The sequence below is a fragment of the Geotrypetes seraphini genome, chromosome 6 (genome assembly GCF_902459505.1).
Source record: "Geotrypetes seraphini chromosome 6, aGeoSer1.1, whole genome shotgun sequence".
In the NCBI taxonomy this organism is placed as follows: domain Eukaryota; kingdom Metazoa; phylum Chordata; class Amphibia; order Gymnophiona; family Dermophiidae; genus Geotrypetes; species Geotrypetes seraphini.
The window spans coordinates 156,420,177-156,443,803 of NC_047089.1; the positions used below are offsets into that span (position 1 = coordinate 156,420,177).

Consider the following 23,627-nt stretch of genomic DNA (forward strand, 5'->3'; position numbering starts at 1 on the left):
TAAAAAATCTCCATCCTGTGAGTGGACAACTTGGCTCTTGAGCAGTGGGCTGCAAACCTAGAAAGTTGGGCAAGTCATTTTCACCCTCCATTGCCTCTGGTACTTGAAACGTTGATAGCACTGCAACTTTTTGCTGTAAATTATTACTTTTGTATTAGCACTAGCACTTTATAAATCATTAATTATTATTAGTTGTGCACAAGTGAGGTCTATGATGGTGCACAGCGTGACTTGAAAAAGAGTCCCGCTTTACATGTTAAGCCAGGAGCACTGGTTTCCAGCGCACCATAGCTTGGACTGTTGCACGGAGACCTCACTACATTATATATATTTATTGATACTTTGTTATTTTCTGCAATTGTGGGGTTGTGGGCATTTGGTTGTAGTAGTGCTACCTTCTTTTCTTGGGTTATGTTTGGGGATTGTGATAACAGTGATTGATTGATATTCCCCTTTGGGTATTTGAAAGTTCTGGTACAAAGCAGGCATGCCAAGGGTGGACTGCCCTAGAGCAGTGGTTCCCAACCCTGTCCTGGAGGACCACCAGGCCAATCGGGTTTTCAAGCTAGCCCTAATAAATATGCATGAGAGAGATTTGCATATAATGGAAGTGACAGGCATGCAAATCTGCCCCATGCATATTCATTAGGGCTATCCTGAAAACCCGATTGGCCTGGTGGTCCACCAGGACAGGGTTGGGAACCACTGCCCTAGAGCAGTGGTTCCCAAACCTGTCCTGGGGGACCCCCAGCCAGTCAGGTTTTCAAGATATCCCTAATGAATATGCATGAGAGAGATTTGCATACCTGTCACTTCCATTATATACAAATCTCTCTCATGCATATTCATTAGGGATATCTTGAAAGCCTGACTGGCTGGGGGTCCCCCAGGACAGGTTTGGGAACCACTGCCCTAGAGAATTCATTGGCAGAGATTTTAGTAAAAACAGCATAACAGTTTTAAAAAAAAAGTTTGGACAAGTTGCTTAAAGAAAAGTTTATAAATTATTAAGGTCTTTTGGGATCACTAGGTATATGTGATCTGGACAGGTCACTGTTGGAAACAGGATACTGAGCTTAAGAACATAAGAAACGCCTTCACCGAATCAGACCTTTGGTCCATCCAGTCCGGTGACCCGCACACGCGGAGGCCAAGCCAGGTGTTCCCCGATGAAGACCTGTTTATCCGTATCCATCAATGTGATTTGCAAGAAGGTGTGCATCCAACTTGCCCTTGAAACCCAGAATGGTGGTTTCTGTCACAACCTCCTCCGGGAGAGCATTCCAAGTGTCCACCACACGCTGCGTGAAACAGAACTTCCTGGTATTTGTCCTGAGCCTGTCGCCTCTCAACTTCAGTCCATAGCCTCTTGTCTGATTCACATTTGACAACGTGAATAACGATGCTTCGCGCTCTATTTTGTCGTATCCTTTTATTATTTTATAAGTCTCTATCATATCCCCTCGCAGTCTTCTCTTCTCAAGGGTGAATAAGCCCAGTTTTCTGAGGCGTTCTTTGTAGCTCAAATTTTCCATATCTTCTACTAGCTTCGTAGGTCGCCTCTGCACCCTCTCCAGCAGGGTCACATTCTTCTTTAGGTAGGGAGACCAGTGCTGGACACAGTACTCCAGATGTGGTCTGACCATTGCTCTGTAAAGCGGCATTATGACGTCCGCCGATCTACTCGTGATTCCCTTCTTTATCATGCCCAACATCCTGTTTGCCTTCTTTGCCGCCGATGCACACTGCGCCGACGGCTTCAGGGTCCTGTCAATCAGTATCCCCAGATCCCTTTCTTGTTCGCTCTTGCCCAATGTCACACCTAACATTTTATATTAGCCTGTCCAAGTATAGTGATGCTTATGTACTTATGAGAGTTCTTCCACTGCCTACTCCAGACTTCGTCCCTTCTATCTTGCTGTGCTTTATGCATGGAACAAACTGCCCGAGTCTTTACATCAGGCGCCTTCTCTAGCAGTATTCAAATCCAAGCTAAAAACCTACTTTTTTTGATGCTGCTTTCAATCCCGACTCCCACTCACCATAAAATTACCTACATCAGTCCTATCATTCTCTGCAAGAAACTCCCCAACCCCCATGAGGCATATTTTTCAAAGCACTTAGACACACAAAATTCCATAGGTTACAATGGTGCTTTTTGTGTCTTAAGTGTTTTGAAAATGAGCCCCTATAAGTCCTGTTTCTCTGTCCAAATTAGATTGTAAGCTCTTCTGTTGTATGTTGAATGTACAGCGCTGCTTACACTTTTCAGCGCTACAGAAATGATAAATAGTAGCAGTAGTTCAAAGTGAAATCTGCTATTCCATAATGAAAGACAAGCTGAGAACAACAAACCCATTACTGGATTCACACTGAGCAACTGAAAAAAAATGTTTTGAATGCATTTGTGTTCAGGAAAGGGATAAACAACCTGTGTTGTGCATTTCTTTTGAGGGTTTTTTTGTGGAACAAAAATAATCAGCTTTTGACAACTGACAGATTTGAGGCCAAAATATTACAACTCTGAAGCAGGGGCATAAGCAAACACCCAGTTTTGGTTGGGCCTGAGCCTGAAGTGGGTGGGCACAAGAACCCCACCTCACCTCCCTGCCCCAGCATCTCTCCCTCCCCTGCCACTTCCCAAGTGATTGGGGTTCTCTTTATATCACTCCCCCAACCCCACCAAATACTTTTTAAGAACGTCAGTTGTTCGCTGGCAGCCCCAAGCCTTCCCTCTGACACAACTTCCTGGTGATGACTTAAATATCGTTTGCTGTCAATGCAAGGCAACATGTACTGACATCTGAATGGTGCTGAAAAATTCAGTCATAGAAAATGGCACTGTAGCAGATGGAAATAAACAGTAAATAACAGAACAGAACAGAGTGAGGTGAAGTTGAAAAAATGGGAACGTAACGACAGTTGGGAAATGTTACACCCTTCTCCATGGAACCTGTAAAAGTGGTGAAAAACACAGTTAGACACATAACTATAAACTCACAAGTAAGCTAGATCTACAGTCCACCTCTGTTGAGGGATACTGTAAAACAGTGTTTTTCAATGTAAGGCCTAGAAACCGATGGTGACCCGCAGAGACCTCTGGGGCAGCTCCCATTGTCTTTCTGGAGTTTTTTTCTTTTCTGCTACTCTGTCTCTCAGACTAAGGACAGAAAAGGGAAAGTAGATTGGGGAAAGAGCTGCATGTTTGACGTGCAAAGCATTTCTCAGTAGACAAAGTGCAGCAGACAAGTGCAGTGGGAGTGTGTGGTGCAGTGGTTACAGCTACAGCCTTGGCACCCTGAAGTTGTGGGTTCAAATCCCACACTGCTCCTTATGACCTTGGGCAAGTCACTTAATCCCCATTGCCCCAGGTACATTAGATAGAGTGGGAGCCTCTGTGACAGTTAGGGAATAATGCCTGAGTACCTGCATAATTTGTAATTTGCATAGAATTGTAGGATATGTGGAATATAAATTATTTTAAAAAAGCGAGAGAGAATATGTTTGGAAATGCTCACAACCTTGAGGATACCCCCAATGAAGTTTGAAGGGGTCACTGGTCAGCAACGTCATGGCCAAGAATTGGAAGATATCTGGTGGCTCTCCTTCAGTTCATTAGAATCCAAAGTGTCCCCGGCACAAAAATTAATGAAGACCATCTCTGTAAGACATCCATCAACCAGAAATTGCATCATCATAATAATAATTTATTTTTATATACCGCCTAACCAGCAGTTCATAGCGGTTTACACAATTAGGTACTCAGCATACAACATAATAATAATCATACATAATAAAATCAGAGTAACTAATGAATAAGGATAACATAATATCGACTAAAATAAGTACAGATAAAAGAGTGAATTATAACTACATGATAATATGAAAATCAATAATGTATATTATATTGTTTAAATAAATGGGTTTTTTTTCAAAATTTTCAAAATTACAATAAGTGTTATATATGTTCAATCAAAATAACAATAAATACATCACTTAAAAACTATCATTGGTACAATACATAAACTCTTATCCCTCCCCCCTTCCCACCCTTCCCTACCATGTATTCCATTATCTTATAGAATATGTAATAATAAAATATCCCCCCCCCCTTCACTATTAAACTTATAAATTTAAAGGAAACAATGTCAACTAATCTGTACAATATTTTGTTAATGGTTCCCACACATCCTGAAATTTCCTGAAATATCCCTGCTGGGTTTTAAGATTTTTTCGAAATTGATAGTAAGTAAGAAATGGAGAAACAAGAAGATTCAAACATGAATTCATCAATCCTGCTTGGAATGCTAAGGTCCTATCCAAAAATTTTTTGTAACGACATGCGTTTGCTGAAGGAAAATAAAACCAACCAAATCTACGGATATTTTTCTTAAAAATAAAAAAACTAAAATGAGAAACAAGGTAAGCTGGTGCTAAACCAAATAAAATTTTAAAACAAATGCATCCAAATTGAAATAAAACTCTAGCCCTCTTAAGCATGGAAGTTCAATTGATTAAAAAGTGATCCCTAAAATTTTGGACAAGTGAACTTGAACCATCAGTTCCATATCAGAAGCAAAATTATGCATGACATAGCATCTTCCACCTCCAGCCTCTTACAGAAAATTAACCTGAATGACTGCTATAAGTAGCTGAAGTGAGAGTTTGAAAAGAATCCCAAAGATTATTTCACTAAGATAATTAAGTAATGGCAATTATAAAGGAAGGAAAGATAAGGTGTGAAAGTGTTGGAAGTGAATGATTTAAGACTTGTCTGCACTTTGGTAGACATTATAAAGATAAATGAGATATGAAAGAAAACTTTGGTATCAGACTGACATGAACCTGTTTTTTAATCTCTCTACTGAAAATCTGTGCTCTTATGGATGAAATCTTCTCATATCAGCAATAAAAACAAATTAAAAAGACCAAATAAGAAAGGAATTGCTCAGTAGTGAATAAGGGCATGAAGAGGCTTAAAAAAAAAAGACTAAACATATTATTTAAAAGACTACCGTATATACTCGAATATAAACCGATCCAAATATAGACCAAGAAAACCTTTTCCCTAAAAAAAGGAGACAAAAAGGTTGGCTCAAATATAAACCAATGGTTTTATATTCAAGTACCGGTACAGGGCAGAAGCGACCCCTCTTCCCTTCCCTGGTGTCTTGTTTGCTGACTCTGCAGCCAAACAGCCAGTCAGTCTGCCCCCTTCCCGGAACGGGCCCCCACTCCTAGACCTACTGCAGGCCTGCAGAACTGCCCTGGTGGTCCAGTGGTACAGACAGTCAGTCTGACCCCCTTCCCGGAATGGCCCCCCCCTCCTAGATCCACCGCAGGCTTCCAGTACTGCCCTAGTGGTCCAATGGAGCGGGAAACCAGAACTGCCTTCAATTTCTCCCTCCTGGCAACTTTATGCGATTAGCCCACCCCTCCCCTTCTCTCCCCTCCCCCACATTAAACCGCTGGCCGCGCTAGCCACTACCGCCTCCTCTTAAGCAGGCAGTAGTTTTTGGCCAGCGCAGGGGTTAGCACGCGCGTTAACCTCGCTAGCACGGTTTGATAAAAGGAGCCCTTAGTAGAAGTATAGGGTTACAACCTCTCCAACTCCACGCCGGCTCTGTGATGTAAACAAAATAAATAAAAAAGACTTTTCCTCTCTCTTTTAGGTCCTAGTTCACGCCTGCTGTCTAACACCAGCTCTAGCAGGATATACATTTAAAATCTGACATATTGCAATCACTAAACAGAAAATAAAATTATTTTTCTACCTTTGGTTATATGGTCATTATTCAAATCCCTGTGGTCCCAGGCTCTAGTTGTCTTCTGATAACTCGCTTGCCAGGGTCTCCTTCCCTTCCATTTCCCTTCCCTCCCCTGGAGGTCTGGCATCTCCCTTTTTCCTCATCTCAGTTTTCTGCCCACAGAATTTTCTTGCCTATTTTTACGCTTCCCCTTCCTAACTCTGCTCTAGAAAGTTTCCCTGGGCAGGCCAGACACTGTTCCCTTCAGCAAGGATTGCGCAAGGATCAAAAGCTGGCTGCCAGTCTACCCAGTGCTCACTGCAGGGTACAGGCCCATACTCACTCCATCATTGACTCACACCCAGTAGCATGTGACCGCAGCTCCCAGCAGTGGTTCCAACCCCTTACAGTCATACACAAGCCCCATTGTCTTCTCACTCGTCCCCCTTTCTGGCTTGACCAGCAATACTTCCCTGCCTTCGCTCCACGACACACAAGCAGCCTGCAGAGGATCACCGATCAGCTGTAGCGATCCTCAGCAGGCTGCCATCAGCCTCTGCAGCATGTTCCTTCTACAACAGTCCCACCTCTCTTCTGAAGTACGGGACCGCGGCAGAGGGAACGTGCTGCCGAGGCTACGCCAGCCTGCTCCGATCACTACAGCCGCCAACGATCCTCTGCAGGCTGCTTTAATGTGAGACCTACAGCTGATACGGGGAAAAAAAATGTCTGCCAGCGGGCCAGCTTAAGTGCCAATTTGGAATTGTCTGGCAGGCCAAATTTTATTACACCACGAGCCAGAGTTTGACATGTTTGCACTAGGCTATTCCTCAGACTTACTTCCTGCTTTGCTAAGAATGCTCATAATTCCTGAAGCTGTCATAGTCAGGGCTGGTTTTAAACATGCTGGGGCCCAGGGCAGAAATTAAGGAGGGGGCCCCTCTCCCACTTGCCCTTCTCCCAATTTCCCCATGCACCATTACTACCATATGGGGCTCATAATCAAAAGTTTAAAACGTCCAAAAACCAGTCTAAGTCGGCACTTGAATGTCCTAATAGCAGGGATGTCCAAGTGCTGATAATCAAAACCAACTTTCTGGACATGCAGCAGCACTTCTAAGCTGCTGTGCTTCCAGAGATCAAAGGGGCGTATTGGGAGTGTGTTATGGGCGGGAATCGGGTGGGCTTCAACCTGGACGTACTGCAGCCATAATCAAAGTTTTTCAAGAGGGATCTTAGACGCCGGCAGTTAGACCTATTTAAGTTGAGTCTAAGTTCCACAAAGGTGCCCAAACTAACAAGATGACCACTGGAGGCTTAAAGGCATGACTCCCTCCCTCCCCCATTAGTGTTCACAACCTCCTTCCACCACCCAAAGAGTGAGGTATGTAGAGAGAGATCCTGTTCTTCAAGTACTCTGACCTATTCATGACCTATTTCCTTTAAGGGTCTTTAAGACCAGACTGTTTTAAATTAGGCCTGTATTGTTCTGGTAGCTGGTGAAGTTTTTGTAGAGTGATATGGTCAAGTCACGTAAAACATTCTCTCAGTCTTGCTGCAGCATTCTGGATCAGCTGTAGTTGGGACAAACCTTTTGTAAGAGCATTCCAATGACAGTCTCAATGGGAAAGAAGGGGTGGGTGGGATGGGGGTGATCAGGAGGTAACAAATACAGTGGAATGTTATGGTTTACACTGTGATATGAAACCCAGATCTTATTTTAACTTCAAGCATCTTATGTTTCTGGAGTATTTTAAAATTTCCTTTTGCGGTTCTGGCCATAAGATTATTGATGCAGTGCTCAGTGATAAGAAAATCTATTATGTTTCATTTCCTGGATCTCTCAGAGGACTGAAAAAATTAATTCACTTAAATATGTTTGGGGTTTTCTTTCTTTCAGAAAGAGAAGAAAAGTGGGCTGCTAAAATTGTTAGCAGGGGCATCAACAAAAAAGAAGTCCCGTTCTCCTCCCTCCATCTCTCCGACGCACGATGCACAGGCAGTAGCGGATGGAATGCTGCAGGGCGCAGTGGGACCCGAGCTCTCATCGTTGTCCAGCCATGGCAGGGCAGGCTCCTGTCCTATAGAGAGCGAAATGCAGGGGGCCATGGGAATGGAACCGCTGCACAGAAAGACGGGCTCCTTGGATCTGAATTTCTCCATCCCTTCTCCCGCCAGGCAGCTGACCTTTTCCATGGTGGCAGTTCGTCCAGAGCCTAAGCTGCTACCTCGAGAACGGTAAACAGAAACCTTGGGACTGCAGATTTATAGGGGGAAAAGGGAAGGGGTTTTGGGTTCCCAAATAGGGGTTACAGAATAAAGCCGTTCCCTTCTCTTCGTGACCCAAAGCAATGGCAATCAGTCTTAGGGGTGTGCCACCAGAAAATTTTCATGTTATGTTGTATTTCAAGTCGATTTCAGGAATGTTTGTGTTTTGTTTAGGAGCAATATGCTCTTTCAGCATGCACTTAGGTCTGCTGCTTCCTGATAATGTGCACATGTGCGTACGTGTACTGTTTGGGGGGAAAAGCGTGTGTTCTTCCCCCCAAATTCTATAAAAAGTGCTAGAAATCACGTGTGCAGTTTTGACTGTGTACCCAAACTGTCTATGCAATTTAATTGAATGACAAGCAAATTCTTGCCAATAATTGGCTTAACAAGCAATTGGTGCTAATAAGAATCAATTACATGTTAAGTGCATAAATTTAGCGGTAGGATCTGGGCCTAAGGGCTAGTTTCACTAAGGGCACGGATCCGATCCGATCTAATCCATGTCCGGGAGGCTGATTCACGAATCGCCCTCATGCAAATGAGGGCGATCAGAATCGCACCCCCAACCGCCTGCCCGGATCGCTCTATAGTGATCCCAGCTCTCTGAGCCTGGCAGAGATTTTTTTTTTAACTGTTTTTAACTTTTTTGCAAGCCCATGGTTTTAACCCGCTTTAAGTCCATGGGTTAAAACCACAGGCTTGCAGAGCGGGGATGGGTGGGAGAGTCGGGGCTTCAGGAGTTCAGGGCATGCAGGAGATCATGGCAGGCAGGAGAGTCAGGGCTTCAGGAGTTCAGGGTATGCAGGAGTATGGGGCAGGCAGGAGATTGGGGCAGGCAGGAGATCGGGGCAGGCAGGAGTTCGGGGCAGGCAGGAGATCGGGGCAGGCAGGAGTTCAGGACAGGAGGAGATCAGGGAAGGCGGGAGAGTTGGGGCTTCAGGAGTTCAGGGCATGCAGGAGATCAGGGCAGGCGGGAGAGTCAGGGCTTCAGGAGTTCAGGGCATGCAGGAGATCGTGGCAGGCAGGAGAGTCAAGGCTTCAGGAGTTCAGGGTATGCAGGAGTTTGGGGCAGGCAGGAGATCGGGGCAGGCAGGAGAGTCGGGGCTTCAGGAGTTCAGGGCATGCAGGAGTTCGGGGCAGGCAGGAGATCAGGGCAGGTGGAAGAGTCAGGGCTGCAGGAGTTTGGGGCAGGCAGGAGATCGGGGCAGGCAGGAGAGTCGGGGCTTCAGGAGTTCAGGGCATGCAGGAGTTCGGGGCAGGCAGGAGATTGGGGCAGGCAGGAGTTCGGGGCAGGCAGGAGATCAGGGCAGGTGAAAGAGTCAGGGCTGCAGGAGATCGGGGCAGGCAGGAGTTCGGGGCAGGCAGGAGATCGGAGCAGGCGGGAGAATCGGGGCTGAAAGCAGGAGTTCGGGGCAGAGAGCAGAAAAATAGGGCAGAGAGCAGGGCGGCAGAAGGCAGGACAGTTGGAAAGGACCTGAGGAACTGGTCCTCAGCAGTCTCTTGTTTGTGATCGGCCAGCCCAGTCGGTGTTGCAGGGTTATTGTTTGTGAATCGCTTCCTGCCATCATTTGAATGCCGTTCCCCCTCATTTACATGCGCGGATTTGAGGATGATCGGGATACAGGTTAATGAATCGGGTCAGAGGGAAATTGGGTCGCAATGGGTCGCAAACTGATCGGTACACGATTGGTTTGCTTAGTGAATCTTGCCCTAAATTTTAAATGAGTCAAAAAAAAAAAAATGGGGCGCAGAATAAGCAGGTCATAGGAAGACCAAGGTGTTATTTTCAGTTACATGCATAATTGTAGAATATGGGCATCTGTACCTAAATTTAGGTGCAGGCATTTGTATCATGTTTTCTTTGGTGCAAATGGCCATGCCTGTATTTATTTGCGATTCCTGAGCATAAGTGCTATTCTATAAAACGTGCCTAATTTTAAGCGCAGATTATAGAATAGAGTTTTTTTCCAATTTTTGGGACACCATATATAGAATTTAGCCTTTTGAGTGTAGTTCTGTAGTTTGGCACTTCAATTTAGGCTCCGAAAGCCGTTGAACATACTTGAAGAAGACCGCAGTGTTTGCAGTTTTGGAATAAGGGTTCGCTGAAAAGCTTTCTCTGAAAAGCTTTCTGAAAAGCTAAGTCCACAACATATATCTAATCTTTTTATTATATGGTATTAATTACATGATTGGGGCAGCATCATTTTAGTGATTGAGAGAGTGATATTGCTGTTGGGCTTGTCCCTTGTTTCGGGGTATCATATACGAGGGCTGTTCAAAAAGTATCAGACCTTAATTTTTCTTGTGTAAACAAATAAAGATAGGGAGGCGTGGTTTGGTTCATTTATGTAGGCGACCCTAAGGCCGGTACTGGGCAGACTTGCACGGTCTGTGTCTGTATATGGCCATTGGTGGAGGATGGGCTGGGGAGAGCTTCAATGGCTGGGAGGGTGTAGATGGGCTGGAGTAGGTTTTAACAGAGATTTTGGGCAGTAGGAACCCAAGCACAGTACTGGGTAGAGCTTTGGATTTTTGCCCAGAAATAGCTAAGAGGAAAAAAGTAAAAAAAATTAAATTGAATCAGGTTGGGCAGACTGGATGGACCATTCAGGTCTTTATCTGCCATCATCTACTATGTTACTATGTTACATGCTTGAATTTTTTCACGTCCTAGAAAAGCTGTCATTCGCTGGCAGACCGCCAATGAGTGAGGAAGTGTAAGTGAGCGCCGCCTGATTTTCATTTTTGACAAAATGACAGAAAAAGTTGAACAACACTACTGCATTAAATTTTGTGTAAAGCTTGGCGATTCCCAAGTGGAAACGATCCGCAAGATTCAACAGGCCTTCGGGGATGAAGCAATGGGCATCACACAGATAAAGGAGTGGTACAACTGCTTCAGAGATCGCCGCACATCAGTGGAGAGTGAAGCACGTTCTGGTAGGCCCTCAACATCCAGAAATGAGATCGTCATTGACCAAGTGAGGATCCTGGTGAGGTACTACCAAGAGGTTCTGTGCCTCCTCCGTAACGCTGTGAGATGCAAATGGCCGGACCTGTGGGCAGTTGGCAATTGGCAGCTCCATCACGATAACGCAACTGCCCATTCTTCACATTTGATATGGAGTTTCCTGGCCAAACACAACGGACCTGTGATTCCTCAGGCTCCCTACTCTCCCAAGACTCTCCGTGTGACTTCTGGCTTTTCCCCAAGCTGAAAATGCCCCTGAAAGGGACCAGATTTCGGTCAAGAGAAGACATTATGCAGAATGTGACGGACCAGTTGCGAACAATCTCAAAAGTGGCATTCCAGCGCTGCTTCCGACAGTGGCAGAACCGTTGGAAGAAGTGTGTGGCAGCCCAAGGGAACTACTTTGAAGGAGATTAGTATAAGATTGTTGTATCTGAATACGAGTATTTTTTATGAATAAAGGTCTGATACTTTTTGAACAGCCCTCGTATACTTCTGAGCACACCTCTATACCTCTGATGTGGGTTTCTGTTTCATTTTTAGTTTTCACTTACTGTCAGTTTGATTTTTTGAGTGTTTAGCCCAGTTCGGTTTTGGGGAATTTAGGAAAAACATTGGGACACATTTAACATCAGTTCTGTTACAGCACTTAACTAAACTGTTATAGAATAAAGATATAGATAGGGCTCTAACCTCTTGGCAAGAACTTACAATTTCAGTTCTGGATAGAATTGCCCCAACCAAACAAATAAAACTGAAGCAGAAAAATAGCCCATGGTTCTCAGAACCATTACCAGCTACGAAAACAAAGATAAGGTTAAAAAGAGCTTGGAGGAAAGATCAAAATTAGGAACACTATATCAACTGGAGGAGAGAAATAAAACAATAACGGCCTCTTTTACAAAGCCACGCTAGCGGCTGCTCTGCGCTAATGGCCCCGAAGCCCATAGAGATTTAAAGGGCTAGCGCAGCTTTGTGTAAGCTAGCAGTAACTGAGGCTGAGAAACTTTATTATGACAACCTGATTAACCAATCAAAAAACTCCTCCAAATGTCTGTTCAAAAGTTTTAATACGTTAATATCCATTGGAGATATAACTTCTGATCCCACAACAAAACAACCTGATGAAAAAAGTCTCGCATATTACTTCCAAGAAAAGATTAGAACAGCCAGAGCATCATTTACACACACCCAGGATGACTGCATCAAAATAGTTTGTGTAAATGATAATATAAACAGAGGGATACTGGCTGATAGATGCTGGAAAGAATTCTCAACCATTACTTCAGAAGTACAGTGGTGCCTCACACAACGAACTTAATTGGTTCCAGGAGCAAGTTTGTTATGCGAAAAGTTCGTTATGTGAAACGCGTTTTCCCATAACAATACATGTTAAAAAAAATAATTCGTTCTGTAGCATAAAATATGCTAAGATGACATAAAAAAAGATAAATTTTTTGTTATTATTTTTATTTAGATACATCTAAAAACATAATTGTTTTTTAAAACAACACACATTTTTTAAATTTAAAGACAGGCTAAGTAGAGTCTAATTTTACAGTGAGAGAGGGCAGAGTCTCAGCGGCAAAAACTGGGACTTAACTGTTCATTTTATTTTTTTTTTCTAGCATCGGGGAAGCGGCGAGAGTAGCTCCGCCCCCCCCAACGCATCAGCAGTAGGCGCCGGGCCCCTGCGAGCCGACGGTCCGCCACTGCACAGGGAGCCAGGCGGAGAGAGGGCAGTTAAGCGCAGTGCCTGCGCGGAAGGATGCAGCTCGGGCAACTTCGTTGTGTGAAACGAAGTTCGTTGTAGGAAGCAAGACATGAAGTTCGTTGTGCGCAGCGTTCGCTGTGCGAGGCGTTCGTTATGCGAGGCACCACTGTAATCTGTAGCTTAATAAGCAGAATTCCCCAAAGTTTTTGCAGCTTAAATAAATGTCCAGCTACTATGCTAAATCGCGCTCCTCCAGGTTTCTTGCTATGGCTGATAGATTTTGTCAATTTATGCTTGGAAAAGGGTTTGTATCCAAAATCTATAGCAGCGACTGCACTGACTCTTTTTCCCAAGGCCTCAAGACTTGATTTAACTAGTGTTGAAAACTTTAGACCAGTGGCAGGAATACCATGGCCTGCTAAATTGTTAGAATTCTGTGTAAATCTACAACTTACAGACTTTCTCAATCAGGTAGAAGGCTTCTATAGTCCACAACACAGCGTTAGGGTGATGTATAGTGCCAAGACCTTATTGCTCAAACTGACATCAAAGGCGAGATCATACCTGAGCAAAAGCAAGCAGACTGTTCTGCTGCATTTCATGCAGTCGACCACTCCCTACTGCTTCTAAAACGAAAGGAACTAGGTTGGCATGGAATGGTACTAAAATGGTTTACAGAATTCCTGAAAAATAGAACATTTGAGGTAAGAAAAGGTTCTAGTAGGACCCAAAACTGGAATGCTTCTGCGGTGTTCCACAAGGTTCCCCGCTATCCCTTTCTCTGTTCATTGGTTACTTGAGGACCCTAGGCACGAGTTTTAACTTACATCAAGTTCATACATTTTCCTACACAGATGATATCTTCCTTTTTTGCTTAGCCAAAGAATTCTTTAATGACACATTACATTATCTAGCAAGGATTATTGAGGTTCTGAGTGCATGAACACAGAGGAATTTCCTTAAACTCAATAAATTGAAGATAAAGGTTCTTTGGTTTGGGGATTACAATTCACTTCCACATACAGACCTGATGTTTATCTTGGGAGAGAAACTTAAGAAACATAAAATTGAGAACTCATCAAAGGTTCTAGGTGTTATTCTGGACTCATATCTAACATTTGGAGACCAAATTGATTCCAAGGTCAGGAAGTTCTTCAGATTAAGACAATTTAGATCAAAAAGGCAAGTTTTAAACCAGATGAGTTTCAGGATAGTTGCACAGGCTGTTTTACTCCCTTATTGCAACTCTCTGTATTCTGGTTTCACAGAAAAAGAATTCAAAAGATTACAACTGCTCCAGAACACAGCAGCTAGACTAATCCTTCATAGAGCCCTATTTAAAATAGCTTGTATGGTCTAAAAAGCCATATATGGAGAAAATTCTCAGGGCTAGTATCTAATATCATAAGGTTACATGCTCCTTCAACTATTCAAGAACAACACAGTGGTTTAACCCTTTGTTTGGCCTTGTTGCTCAGAAGCAACATGTGTTTCTAAGGCTCTTATTGGAAATCTGCATCTCCCAATGCCTGTTATTTGGCACTGTTCTCGTTCGACATCAAATTATATAAAGTAGCTGGTTTCACCATCTGCCAATTAAATAGTTAAAATGGTTTTTCCACTTCCCGTTCAAATTCACCAAAACTGTTCAATTCCACATTTGGAATAGCTTGCCACTATGCCTGCGTCAGATCCCCTCATACTACCAGTTCAGGAATACGGTAAAAACATACCTCTTCTCTATGTAATGCCCAAAACAATCCCTTAACTTACTTCAAATACTTAACCATAACTGTAAACTTCTGATATCTTATCGTAAGTCACAATGAATCCTGTTGAAATTTTGTGGGGTCTAAAAATTGTATGGTATGGTAGGTTCAGTGGTGTGCCAAATCTTCAGTATACCCACATACATGCATCATACAGCATGTGCAACTGATAATCTATAAATTGATGTGTTACGTGGCAACACAGCCATGGCTCAGCTGTGCTCTGTCCATGTTTAAATATCTTTGTGGCATTAATGTACAGGTAGCCTGTTTGAAATGAAGGAAAACTCTGGAATGAGAGGGCATAGGATGAAGTTGAGGTGATAAGCTCAGGAGCAATCTAAAAAAGCACTTTTTTTTTTTACAGAAAGGGTGGTAGATGCATGGAATAGTCTCCGGTGGTGGTGGTAGTGGAGAAAAAGACTGTCTGAATTAAGGAAAGCGTGAGACAGGTACATGGGATCTTTTAGGGAGAGGACGAGATAGTAGATGCTCCAGATCGGCAAACTGGATGGGCCATTTGGTCTTTATCTTGCATTTAACACGCTAAGCAATTTTGGCATGTACTTTATAGAACAGTCGAGCCACTACTGTCACTGATCACCTTTAATTACATCAAAATAACAAACTCTCATACACATCATAAAAGTGATTTTTGTGAAGTGCTCAGGCCCTTAACCAGGAACAGACAGGGAACAATGCTTGAGTACCTGAATAAATTCATGTAAACCGTTCTGAACTCCCCTGAGAGAACGGTAAAGAAAAATTGAATAAATAAAAAATAAAAATAAAATAACGTTAGCCTAGTGCAATAACACAGCGCAGGTTGTCTTAGAGACCAACATAACCTTCACTGTCTCTTACCATCAATTCTAAACAATCAAATCAATAGAATATTGATAGATGTGATATAATAACTTATCTGTATCTCCATGGTGGTGATGTTATAACTTGACAACCGCACCAAACTCAAATTCAAATTATAACTGATCTGTGCTCTGTGTTATCTCAACTATATTGACCCCCCCCTCCTCCTCCCCAATTCGAGTTTCGCTAGCTGGTGCTTCTTTAGGAAGGGACACATGTTTGCAATCTATCCTTGAAAACTGGAGAGGTACCAGAGGACTGGAAATTGGCAAATGTCACACCCATCTTCAAAAAGGGATCGAGGGGTGACCCCGGGAACTACAGGCCGGTGAGCCTGACTTCAATAATAGGGAAAATGGTGGAAGCTATGATCAAGGACGGCATTTGCGAGCACATCGAGAGAAATGGCCTACTGAGAACAAGCCAGCACGGATTCTGTAAGGGAAGGTCATGCCTAACAAACCTTCTGTACTTCTTTGAGGGAATAAGCAGTCGGGTGGACAATGGGGAACCCATAGACATCATTTACCTCGATTTTCAAAAGGCTTTCGACAAGGTGCCACATGAAAGGCTGCTTAGGAAGCTGTGGAACCACGGGGTGGGAGGAGATGTGCACAGATGGATCAAGCACTGGTTGTCGGGTAGACTGCAGAGGGTCGGAGTAAAGGGCCAATATTCTGACTGGCGGGGAGTCACGAGCGGTGTGCCACAGGGATCGGTGCTGGGGCCGTTACTCTTCAACATATTCATCAATGACCTAGAAAAGGAGGCAAAGTGCGAGGTTATAAAATTTGCAGACGATACCAAACTGTGCGGCAGAGTTAGGTCCAGGGAGGAGTGTGAGGACCTGCAAAGGGACCTGGACAAGCTGGAAGACTGGGCAAACAAATGGCAAATGCGCTTTAACGTGGAAAAATGTAAGGTCATGCATATAGGGAAAAAGAATCCGTTGTTCAACTACAAATTGGGGGGGGCATTGTTGGGAGACAGCGGTCTTGAGAGGGACTTGGGTGTGCTGGTGGATGCATCACTGAAGCCATCTGCACAGTGCGCAGCAGCCTCACAAAAAGCCAACAGGATGCTGGGCATCATAAAGAGGGGCATAACAACCAGGACGCGGGAAGTCATCATGCCATTGTATCGAGCGATGGTGCGTCCACATCTGGAATACTGCATTCAATATTGGTCGCCGTACCTCAAGAAGGACATGGCGGTACTTGAGAGAGTCCAAAGGAGAGCAACCAAACTTGTAAGAGGGCTGGAACACTGCCCATACGCCGAGAGGTTGGATAGGCTGGGGCTCTTCTCTCTGGAAAAAAGAAGGCTCAGGGGAGATATGATAGAGACCTTTAAGATCATGAGGGGCATGGAGAGGGTGGATAGGGACAGATTCTTCAGACTGAAGGGGACAACAGGTACGAGGGGGCATTCGGAGAAACTGATGAGAGATAGGTTCAAAACAAATGCAAGGAAGTTTTTTTTCACCCAAAGGGTCGTGGATACTTGGAATGCGCTACTGGAGGAAGTGATCAGGCAGAGTACGGTACAAGGATTCAAACAGGGATTGGACGGATTCCTGAGGGATAAAGGGATCGTGGGATACTGAGAGAGGTGCTGGGATGTATCACAGGTATAGAAAGCTAACCAGGTAATAAGTATAGAAACCCAACCAGGTCGTGCATGTGCAAGACCGGAGGGTTAGGACTTCGATGGGAAGCTAGGACTTAAATGGGAAACCAGGGTGGCAAGGGGACCCCCTCTGGGGATTCAGACAGGTCTTGACCTGTTTGGGCCGCCGCGGGAGCGGACTGCTGGGCAGGATGGACCTGTGGTCTGACCCGGCGGAGGCACTGCTTATGTTCTTATGTTCTTATGACACCATTCATGGGCTTCCTACACCCGGACAGACAGGAACATTTGAAGACTTTATAGAATAGTGCCTTGGATTTATGCACCTAAATGCCAACTATCAGTGGCAATGATTTGTGTAAGTGCCAGTATTTGGCACCTACCATTAGGTGCCACCTTACAGAACTTCAATTTATGCGAACCGTGAAGATGGACTACTGGGCTAGATGGGACTGTTAGTCTGACCTAGTAAGACTATTATGTTACACTGAATATTGCCCCCCAGTTTTTTAAATCACATTTTCACATATTAGATGATTGTAAATTTAGAATGAGTCAAACAATACAAAGAAAAAACATCCCACAGGCGAAATACAGAAACAATGAGTGAGGAAAGGACACAAGTGGACAAATACGTTTATTCAAGGTGTTGAACAAATCTCAGATAAAATCACTCAAATAAATAAATTAAATGTGGCATATATAGTCCTTGAAAATAAAACATATACTGGACCCCAACACAGTTTGTGTTTTGGCCACAGTGGCCTTCTTCAACGGTATAAAAGACAGCCCAGTAGATGGCGCCAAATGATAAAATCTAGCCAAAATGAAATTATTTGTGGTATTTCAAGCTTCTTACCACTTGGCACAATGGTAAAACAGATCGCAATCTTTCTTTATTGTACAATTTTCAGAGTGTGCATTTGTTTTACCATTGTGCCAGGCAGCAAGAAGCTTGAAATACTTACCGCAAGTAATTTCATTTTGGTTAGATTTTACATCATTTGGCACCATCTACTGGGCTAACTTTTATACCCCTGAAGAAGGCCATTGTGGCCGAAACACGGACCGTGTTGGGGTCCAGTATATGTTTTATTTTCAAGGACTATATATGCCTGCCACATTTTATCTATTTATTTGTGTGATTTTATCTGAGATTTGTTCAACACCTTGAATAAACGTATTTCTCCAAATTTAGAATGAGCCCAGGATAACCTCCCCCCCCCCTCAATACATGTGTTCTTCTGACAGGTTTCTTATTCTCATCTTTATCCATTAAAGGCACGTTAGATCTTATATACAGTGTTACTGACAATGATTTTCCCAATGCAAATCACACTCTCCAATCTAAATCACAATTTGTACTTTGCATTTTTATTTCTTTCACTGCCACAAATGAAGCTGATTTCAGCGCCCATGGGGAAGAATTGGTTTTGATTTAAAGTGCTTTTGAATTTGTTTCCTGAATCTTAAGATCTGAAAAGAAAACGTAACAGCATAACCTTAATTGCACTGCACAGAAAGGATTCACTAATAGTTTATGATCAGTCATCTTAGTGCATTCTGCCTGCCATAAGAGATCACATGACTCCCTAATAAAGGGGAATATTAATTACATCCATGTGCTAGGAAATCAGTGTTTATAGTGCTAGAATAATCCAAATAGTTACTTCTATCTTTTAAATTCATGAAATATTCATCTGTGCTCATTAAATTGCTAAAACTGATCAGAGAGGCCAAATTATTTCAACATGCTAATGAAACTTTTGCCACGGCTTGCTCAGTGTATACATGGCTTCAGAGTAAGGTAAAACCTAGTGCATGGAGGCGATAAGCATACAGACCTATATTTCCCTGAGCCAGAAATGCACCCTGTGCAACACCCCCCTAGATCTCCTATCCTGCCCACTGCATCACAGACAAGCAGGGAAGACAATGGACAGAAAACAATTTTGGAGTCCTCTACTCCAGTGGTTCCCAACCCTGTCCTGGAGGACCACCAGGCCAGTCGGGTTTTCAGGATAGCCCTAATGAATATGCATGGAGCAGATTTGCATGCCTGGCACCTCCATTATATGCTGATATCTCCCATTCATATTCATTAGGGCTATCCTGAAAACCCGACTGGTCTGGTGGTCCTCCAGGACAGGGTTGGGAACCACTGCTCTACTCCCTTGTGCGGCCACACTGACCGCACATAGTTCACTACAGCCCTAGTATTTATATAAAATGGATTTTAAAATTACACACATAGAAACTCGCATTTGGTCTAGCACCCTTACTCAGATTGTGCTGCTGTGCAAGTTTGCTGTTCATGTTGGGGAGAGGCAGGGGTATAGCCAGGCACCCAATTTTGGGTAGGCCAGTGAAGATCAGCTCTTTAAAGGTACATGGCAGGAGAGATTTTGGGAGTTTTTAGCTGGCAGGGCTTGGTGATCCCCACCAGCTTTTTCAGAGAAATGCTTCTTCTGGGAGGGCCTGGGCACACCCTGTTCCAATCATGGCTACTTCACTAAAGAGGGGACGTGTTTGAGCCTGGGGAAGGAGGGAGAGAAGAGAGCTATTGCGAAAGACTGCTCCTGGCTACCTAGGGATCATATCAGAGATGAAATTTGTGCAGCCCTTGTGGCTGGCAAAAGTATTTGAGGTGCCTGGCTTGCTATCTGGGATTGGTAGCTGTATAGCCCTAACATTGAACAATTATGTTTTTGGCACAGGGCCCTATTTATGGCTCCACATTTCCGCCCTTACTGACCTAAACAAGTGAAGCGTCACAGTGAATCTTAGCACGTATGAACTCTTATTCAGCACTTACTGACTTAAGTAAACGAGGCTGCACAATGAATTTTGACATGTGACCACTTCTTTCCTTGGTGCTCTAATTTCCTTCCATGGCTTTCAGTATCACCTCTATGCTGATGACTCCCAGATCTGTCTCTCTGCGCTTGAAATCTCGACAGACATTCAATCCCGGGTTTCAGCCTGCTTGTCTGACATCACTACCTGGATGTCTCATCACCATCTAAAATTAAACATGGCCTTATCTTTCCACCTAAACCCGTCTCTCCTCTTCCCCTGTTCTCTATTTCTATGAACAATACCCTTAATCCTCCATGTCTTGTTGGCTCACAACTTTGGGGGTAATCTTTGACTCATCTTATCTCCTTCTCTTCATGTATCCGCCAAAACCTGTCATTTCTTTCTTTACAATATCGCTAAAATCAGACCATTCCTTTCTGAACGCACTTCTAATACTCTCATCACCTCTCACCTAGACTACTGCAACCTGCTTCCCACTGGCTTTCCACTAAACCATTTCTCTCCCCTTCAGTCTGTTCAGAACTCTGCTACACGCCTCGTATTCCACCAGTGTCGCCATGCCCATATTACGCCTCTCCTCAAGTCACTTCATTGGCTCCCTATCCGTTTCCGCATACAATTCAAGTTCCTCTTACTGACCTACAAGTGTATTCTCCCCACACTCCCCCCAAAGGCACTCAGCTCATCGGGTAAATCTCTTTTATCTGTACCTTTCTCCTCTACAACCAACTCCAGCCTCTGTCCCTTCTACTTTGCTGCACCATATGCCTGGAACAAACTGCCTGACTTGGTATGTCAAACTCTGTTTCTGGCCCACTTCTTTGAAGCTGGTTTCAATTCCAAACTCCAACCCACCAACTAAGCACCAATATCTGTCTTTATCATTCCCTCTGTAATTCCCCCACCTGAGCACTGTGTATAGATGCACCTTCTTGTCCAGTTTGTCTGTCTCAACTAGACTGTAAGCTCTTTTCAGCAGACACTGTCTCTACTATGTTTTGATGTATAGTGCTGTGTATGTCTAGTAGCACTATAGAAATAAGTAGTAGTGGTAATATAATACTGAAGCAAGTGAGGCCTCACAATGAATCTTGGCAAGTGGCTCCTTATTCAGCACTTATTAACTTCAGCAAGTGAAGCCTTGCAGTAAATCTTGGCATGTGTACCTCCTATGGACTGTCCCTAATTGGTAGGTTGGACAAAGAAGAAAATTGGTGGAATTAGTCCCCATGCACACACATACTTGTGTTCATAGAGTATGGAAGAAGCAGTGTAGTATTTTATAAGTTTATATCCCCGGGATTATTGCAGACACTAATGCAACCAGGATAACTAGGCTTTTTTTTTTTTTTTCTTCATTAACAATAGGCTTATGATCTTTGGGTTTTTGACCCTCTCACCACTCAAGCTTACTCTGCATCAAATCAGAGCTCTCAGCATCACCTCTCCCCATTTATTAGAGGCATGTCAAAAGGCTATAATTGCCTTCAGACTGGCGTTCACAAATTAAAAAGGAATTAGCTATGGTTCGCCTCCAGCTTACAGTATGTTCCTTAGTGCACAAACGACATTGCAATACAAGGGAAATCTTCAGAGTCATAACAGTGCTTGTAAAGCTCTTTTTTAATCTGAGACGCCTGAAATTACAATTTGTCATTCTAGAAGGGATTTCATTTTTGGCTAGGGAAATGAACATTCAGTTTGTTTGTGAGACAAAAAAAAAATAAAGTACAGGCACAATGTACTGTACTCATATAAACTAATAAATCTACATGCATATAAAAAAATTTTAATGCATGTAATTTTTTTTATTTTTTTTATTAAAACAAATGTTGAAATAAACTGAAAGAACATCTGAAATGAACTGCAAATTTAATGGCCATGCCCTTCCCTACAATTGGGGGCAAGTTTTGGGGGTTTCATTGAGCTACTAATTTTATCTTTTTGTTTTGTCATATCATTTTCTGTTTTTCATATATAGATAATTTCTGGGGTGGAAGCTTGATTTCCTACAGCATTACCCACCTTCCAGTCTTAACCTTGGCTCTCCGCTACCTTAATTTGGCTTCTTTGTTCACGTTTACTAGATTGTAACGCCACAGAAGAGATAGTTGTATTTGTACAGCAATACAGTATATATAAGGGATCTTCAAAAAGTTTCTGCACTTTTATTTTTTTAAACACTATTAAATATCTCAAAAGCAAACTACATCACTACTTGCAAGGCAAATAGTTCTTCTATATGCCTTCCCTTCATGGCCCATGATAGGCCATCTTCTGCCCAGGATCTTGGGCCAAGATGCCCATGGAATGCAGACTTGGTCCATCTGCAACAGGATCAGAGTCTCAAACTTCCCTGTCATCCTCGGCTACTCATGCAGGGCCCAATTGCCCTTCAGGATCTGGAACACTTTGGTCTTACAGCTTGGCTCTTGAGGGTGCACTGCTAGCACGTAAAGGCTACTCAGATGGAGTTGGTTTCACCATTTGGAGGTGTAGCAGCTTATGCAAAGCTCCTGATTGGTGAGGCCCAACATTAGTACAGGAAGAGGCGGTCGGAGCAACCACGAGTGATTTCCTTCACTCGCCAGCGCTCCGGCTGCCCTCTCCTGCCCGGTCATTCGCGGTCAGAAAATACCACGAATGACCGGTCCGCGAATTCGCGGGGGAGCACTGTATACATATTGAGATCTTTAAGTCTGTCCCCATATGCCTTATTTCAAAGACCACGCACCATTTTAGTAGCTTTCCTCTGGATCGACTCCATCCTTTCTATATCTTTTTGAAGATGCGGTCTCTAGAATTGCACACAATATTCTAAATGAGGTCTCACCAGAGTCTTATACAGGGGCATCAATATCTCCTTTTTCCTACTGGTCATACCTCTCCCTAGATACCCTGGCATTCTTCTAGCTTTTGCTGTCACCTTTTCAACCTGTTTGGCTGCCTTAAGATCATCACATACAATCACACCCAAGTCCTACTCTTCTGTCATGCACATAAGTTCTTCACCCTCTAAACTGTACCATTCCCTCAGGTTTTAATTGCATCACATTGCATTTCTTAGCATTAAATTATAGCTGCCAAATTTCAGACCGTTCTTCAAGCTTCCCTAGGTTTTTGTCATGTTATTTACACCATCTATTGCAGATTTTGGTATCATCTACAAAGAGGCAAATCTCCTGACTCTAACGAAGCATTGAAATGGTCAGTCAGCGGAGCCACCAGAACTTCCCTAAATTCCTTCAGCCACCCTAGGATGTACACCATCTGGGCCCATTTGCTTTGCCTACCTTTAATTTAGCTAGCTCCTCATGAACACAACCTTCTGAAAATCGATCAGGGTCTACCACACCTCCATCCCTATTTGCATTTGTCTTCTGTGGTCCCGCTCCCGGTGCTTCAGCCGTGAACACAGAACAGAAATATTTGTTAAGCAATTCAGCCTTTTCTTTATCAGCTTCTACATATTTCTCCCCTTCACCTTTGAGTCTCACAATACCACTTTTGCACTTCTCCCTATCACTGATATATCTAAAAAAAAGTCTTGTCTCCCCATTGTACCGTGTCAGCTATTTTTTCTTCCATTTGTATCTTTGCTTTCCCTTCTATTTGACCTGCCTCTCTTAACTTTTTCAGATATTTTTGCTTATCTTCCTCTTTCTCGATCTTTTGTAGTGTATGAAAGCTAACCTCTTATTCCTTACTTTCTCAGCTACTACTTTTGAAAACCAAAGTAGCCTTCTTTTCCTCTTACTTTTACTTACTTGCCTCACAAAAAGGTCTGTCACCCTTACAGTAACTCCTTTCAGTTTTTCCTACTGCATTTCTATTCC

The 23,627-nt window shown here is 43.4% G+C and overlaps 1 protein-coding gene across 3 annotated transcripts in view; it reads left to right on the top strand.

Annotated features, from left to right (window-relative positions):
* Positions 1-23,627, top strand: part of SH3RF3 (SH3 domain containing ring finger 3) — an 836,169-nt gene that overhangs the window by 808,415 nt on the left and 4,127 nt on the right. For 2 of the 3 annotated variants that reach the window (XM_033949354.1, XM_033949355.1), the window contains one exon: positions 7,648-7,985. The exons of the other annotated variant lie outside the window; for it this stretch is intronic. In XM_033949354.1, the coding sequence (XP_033805245.1) occupies positions 7,648-7,985 (338 nt within the window). The remainder of the gene's footprint in view (positions 1-7,647; positions 7,986-23,627) is intronic. 3 annotated transcript variants of the gene reach the window in all.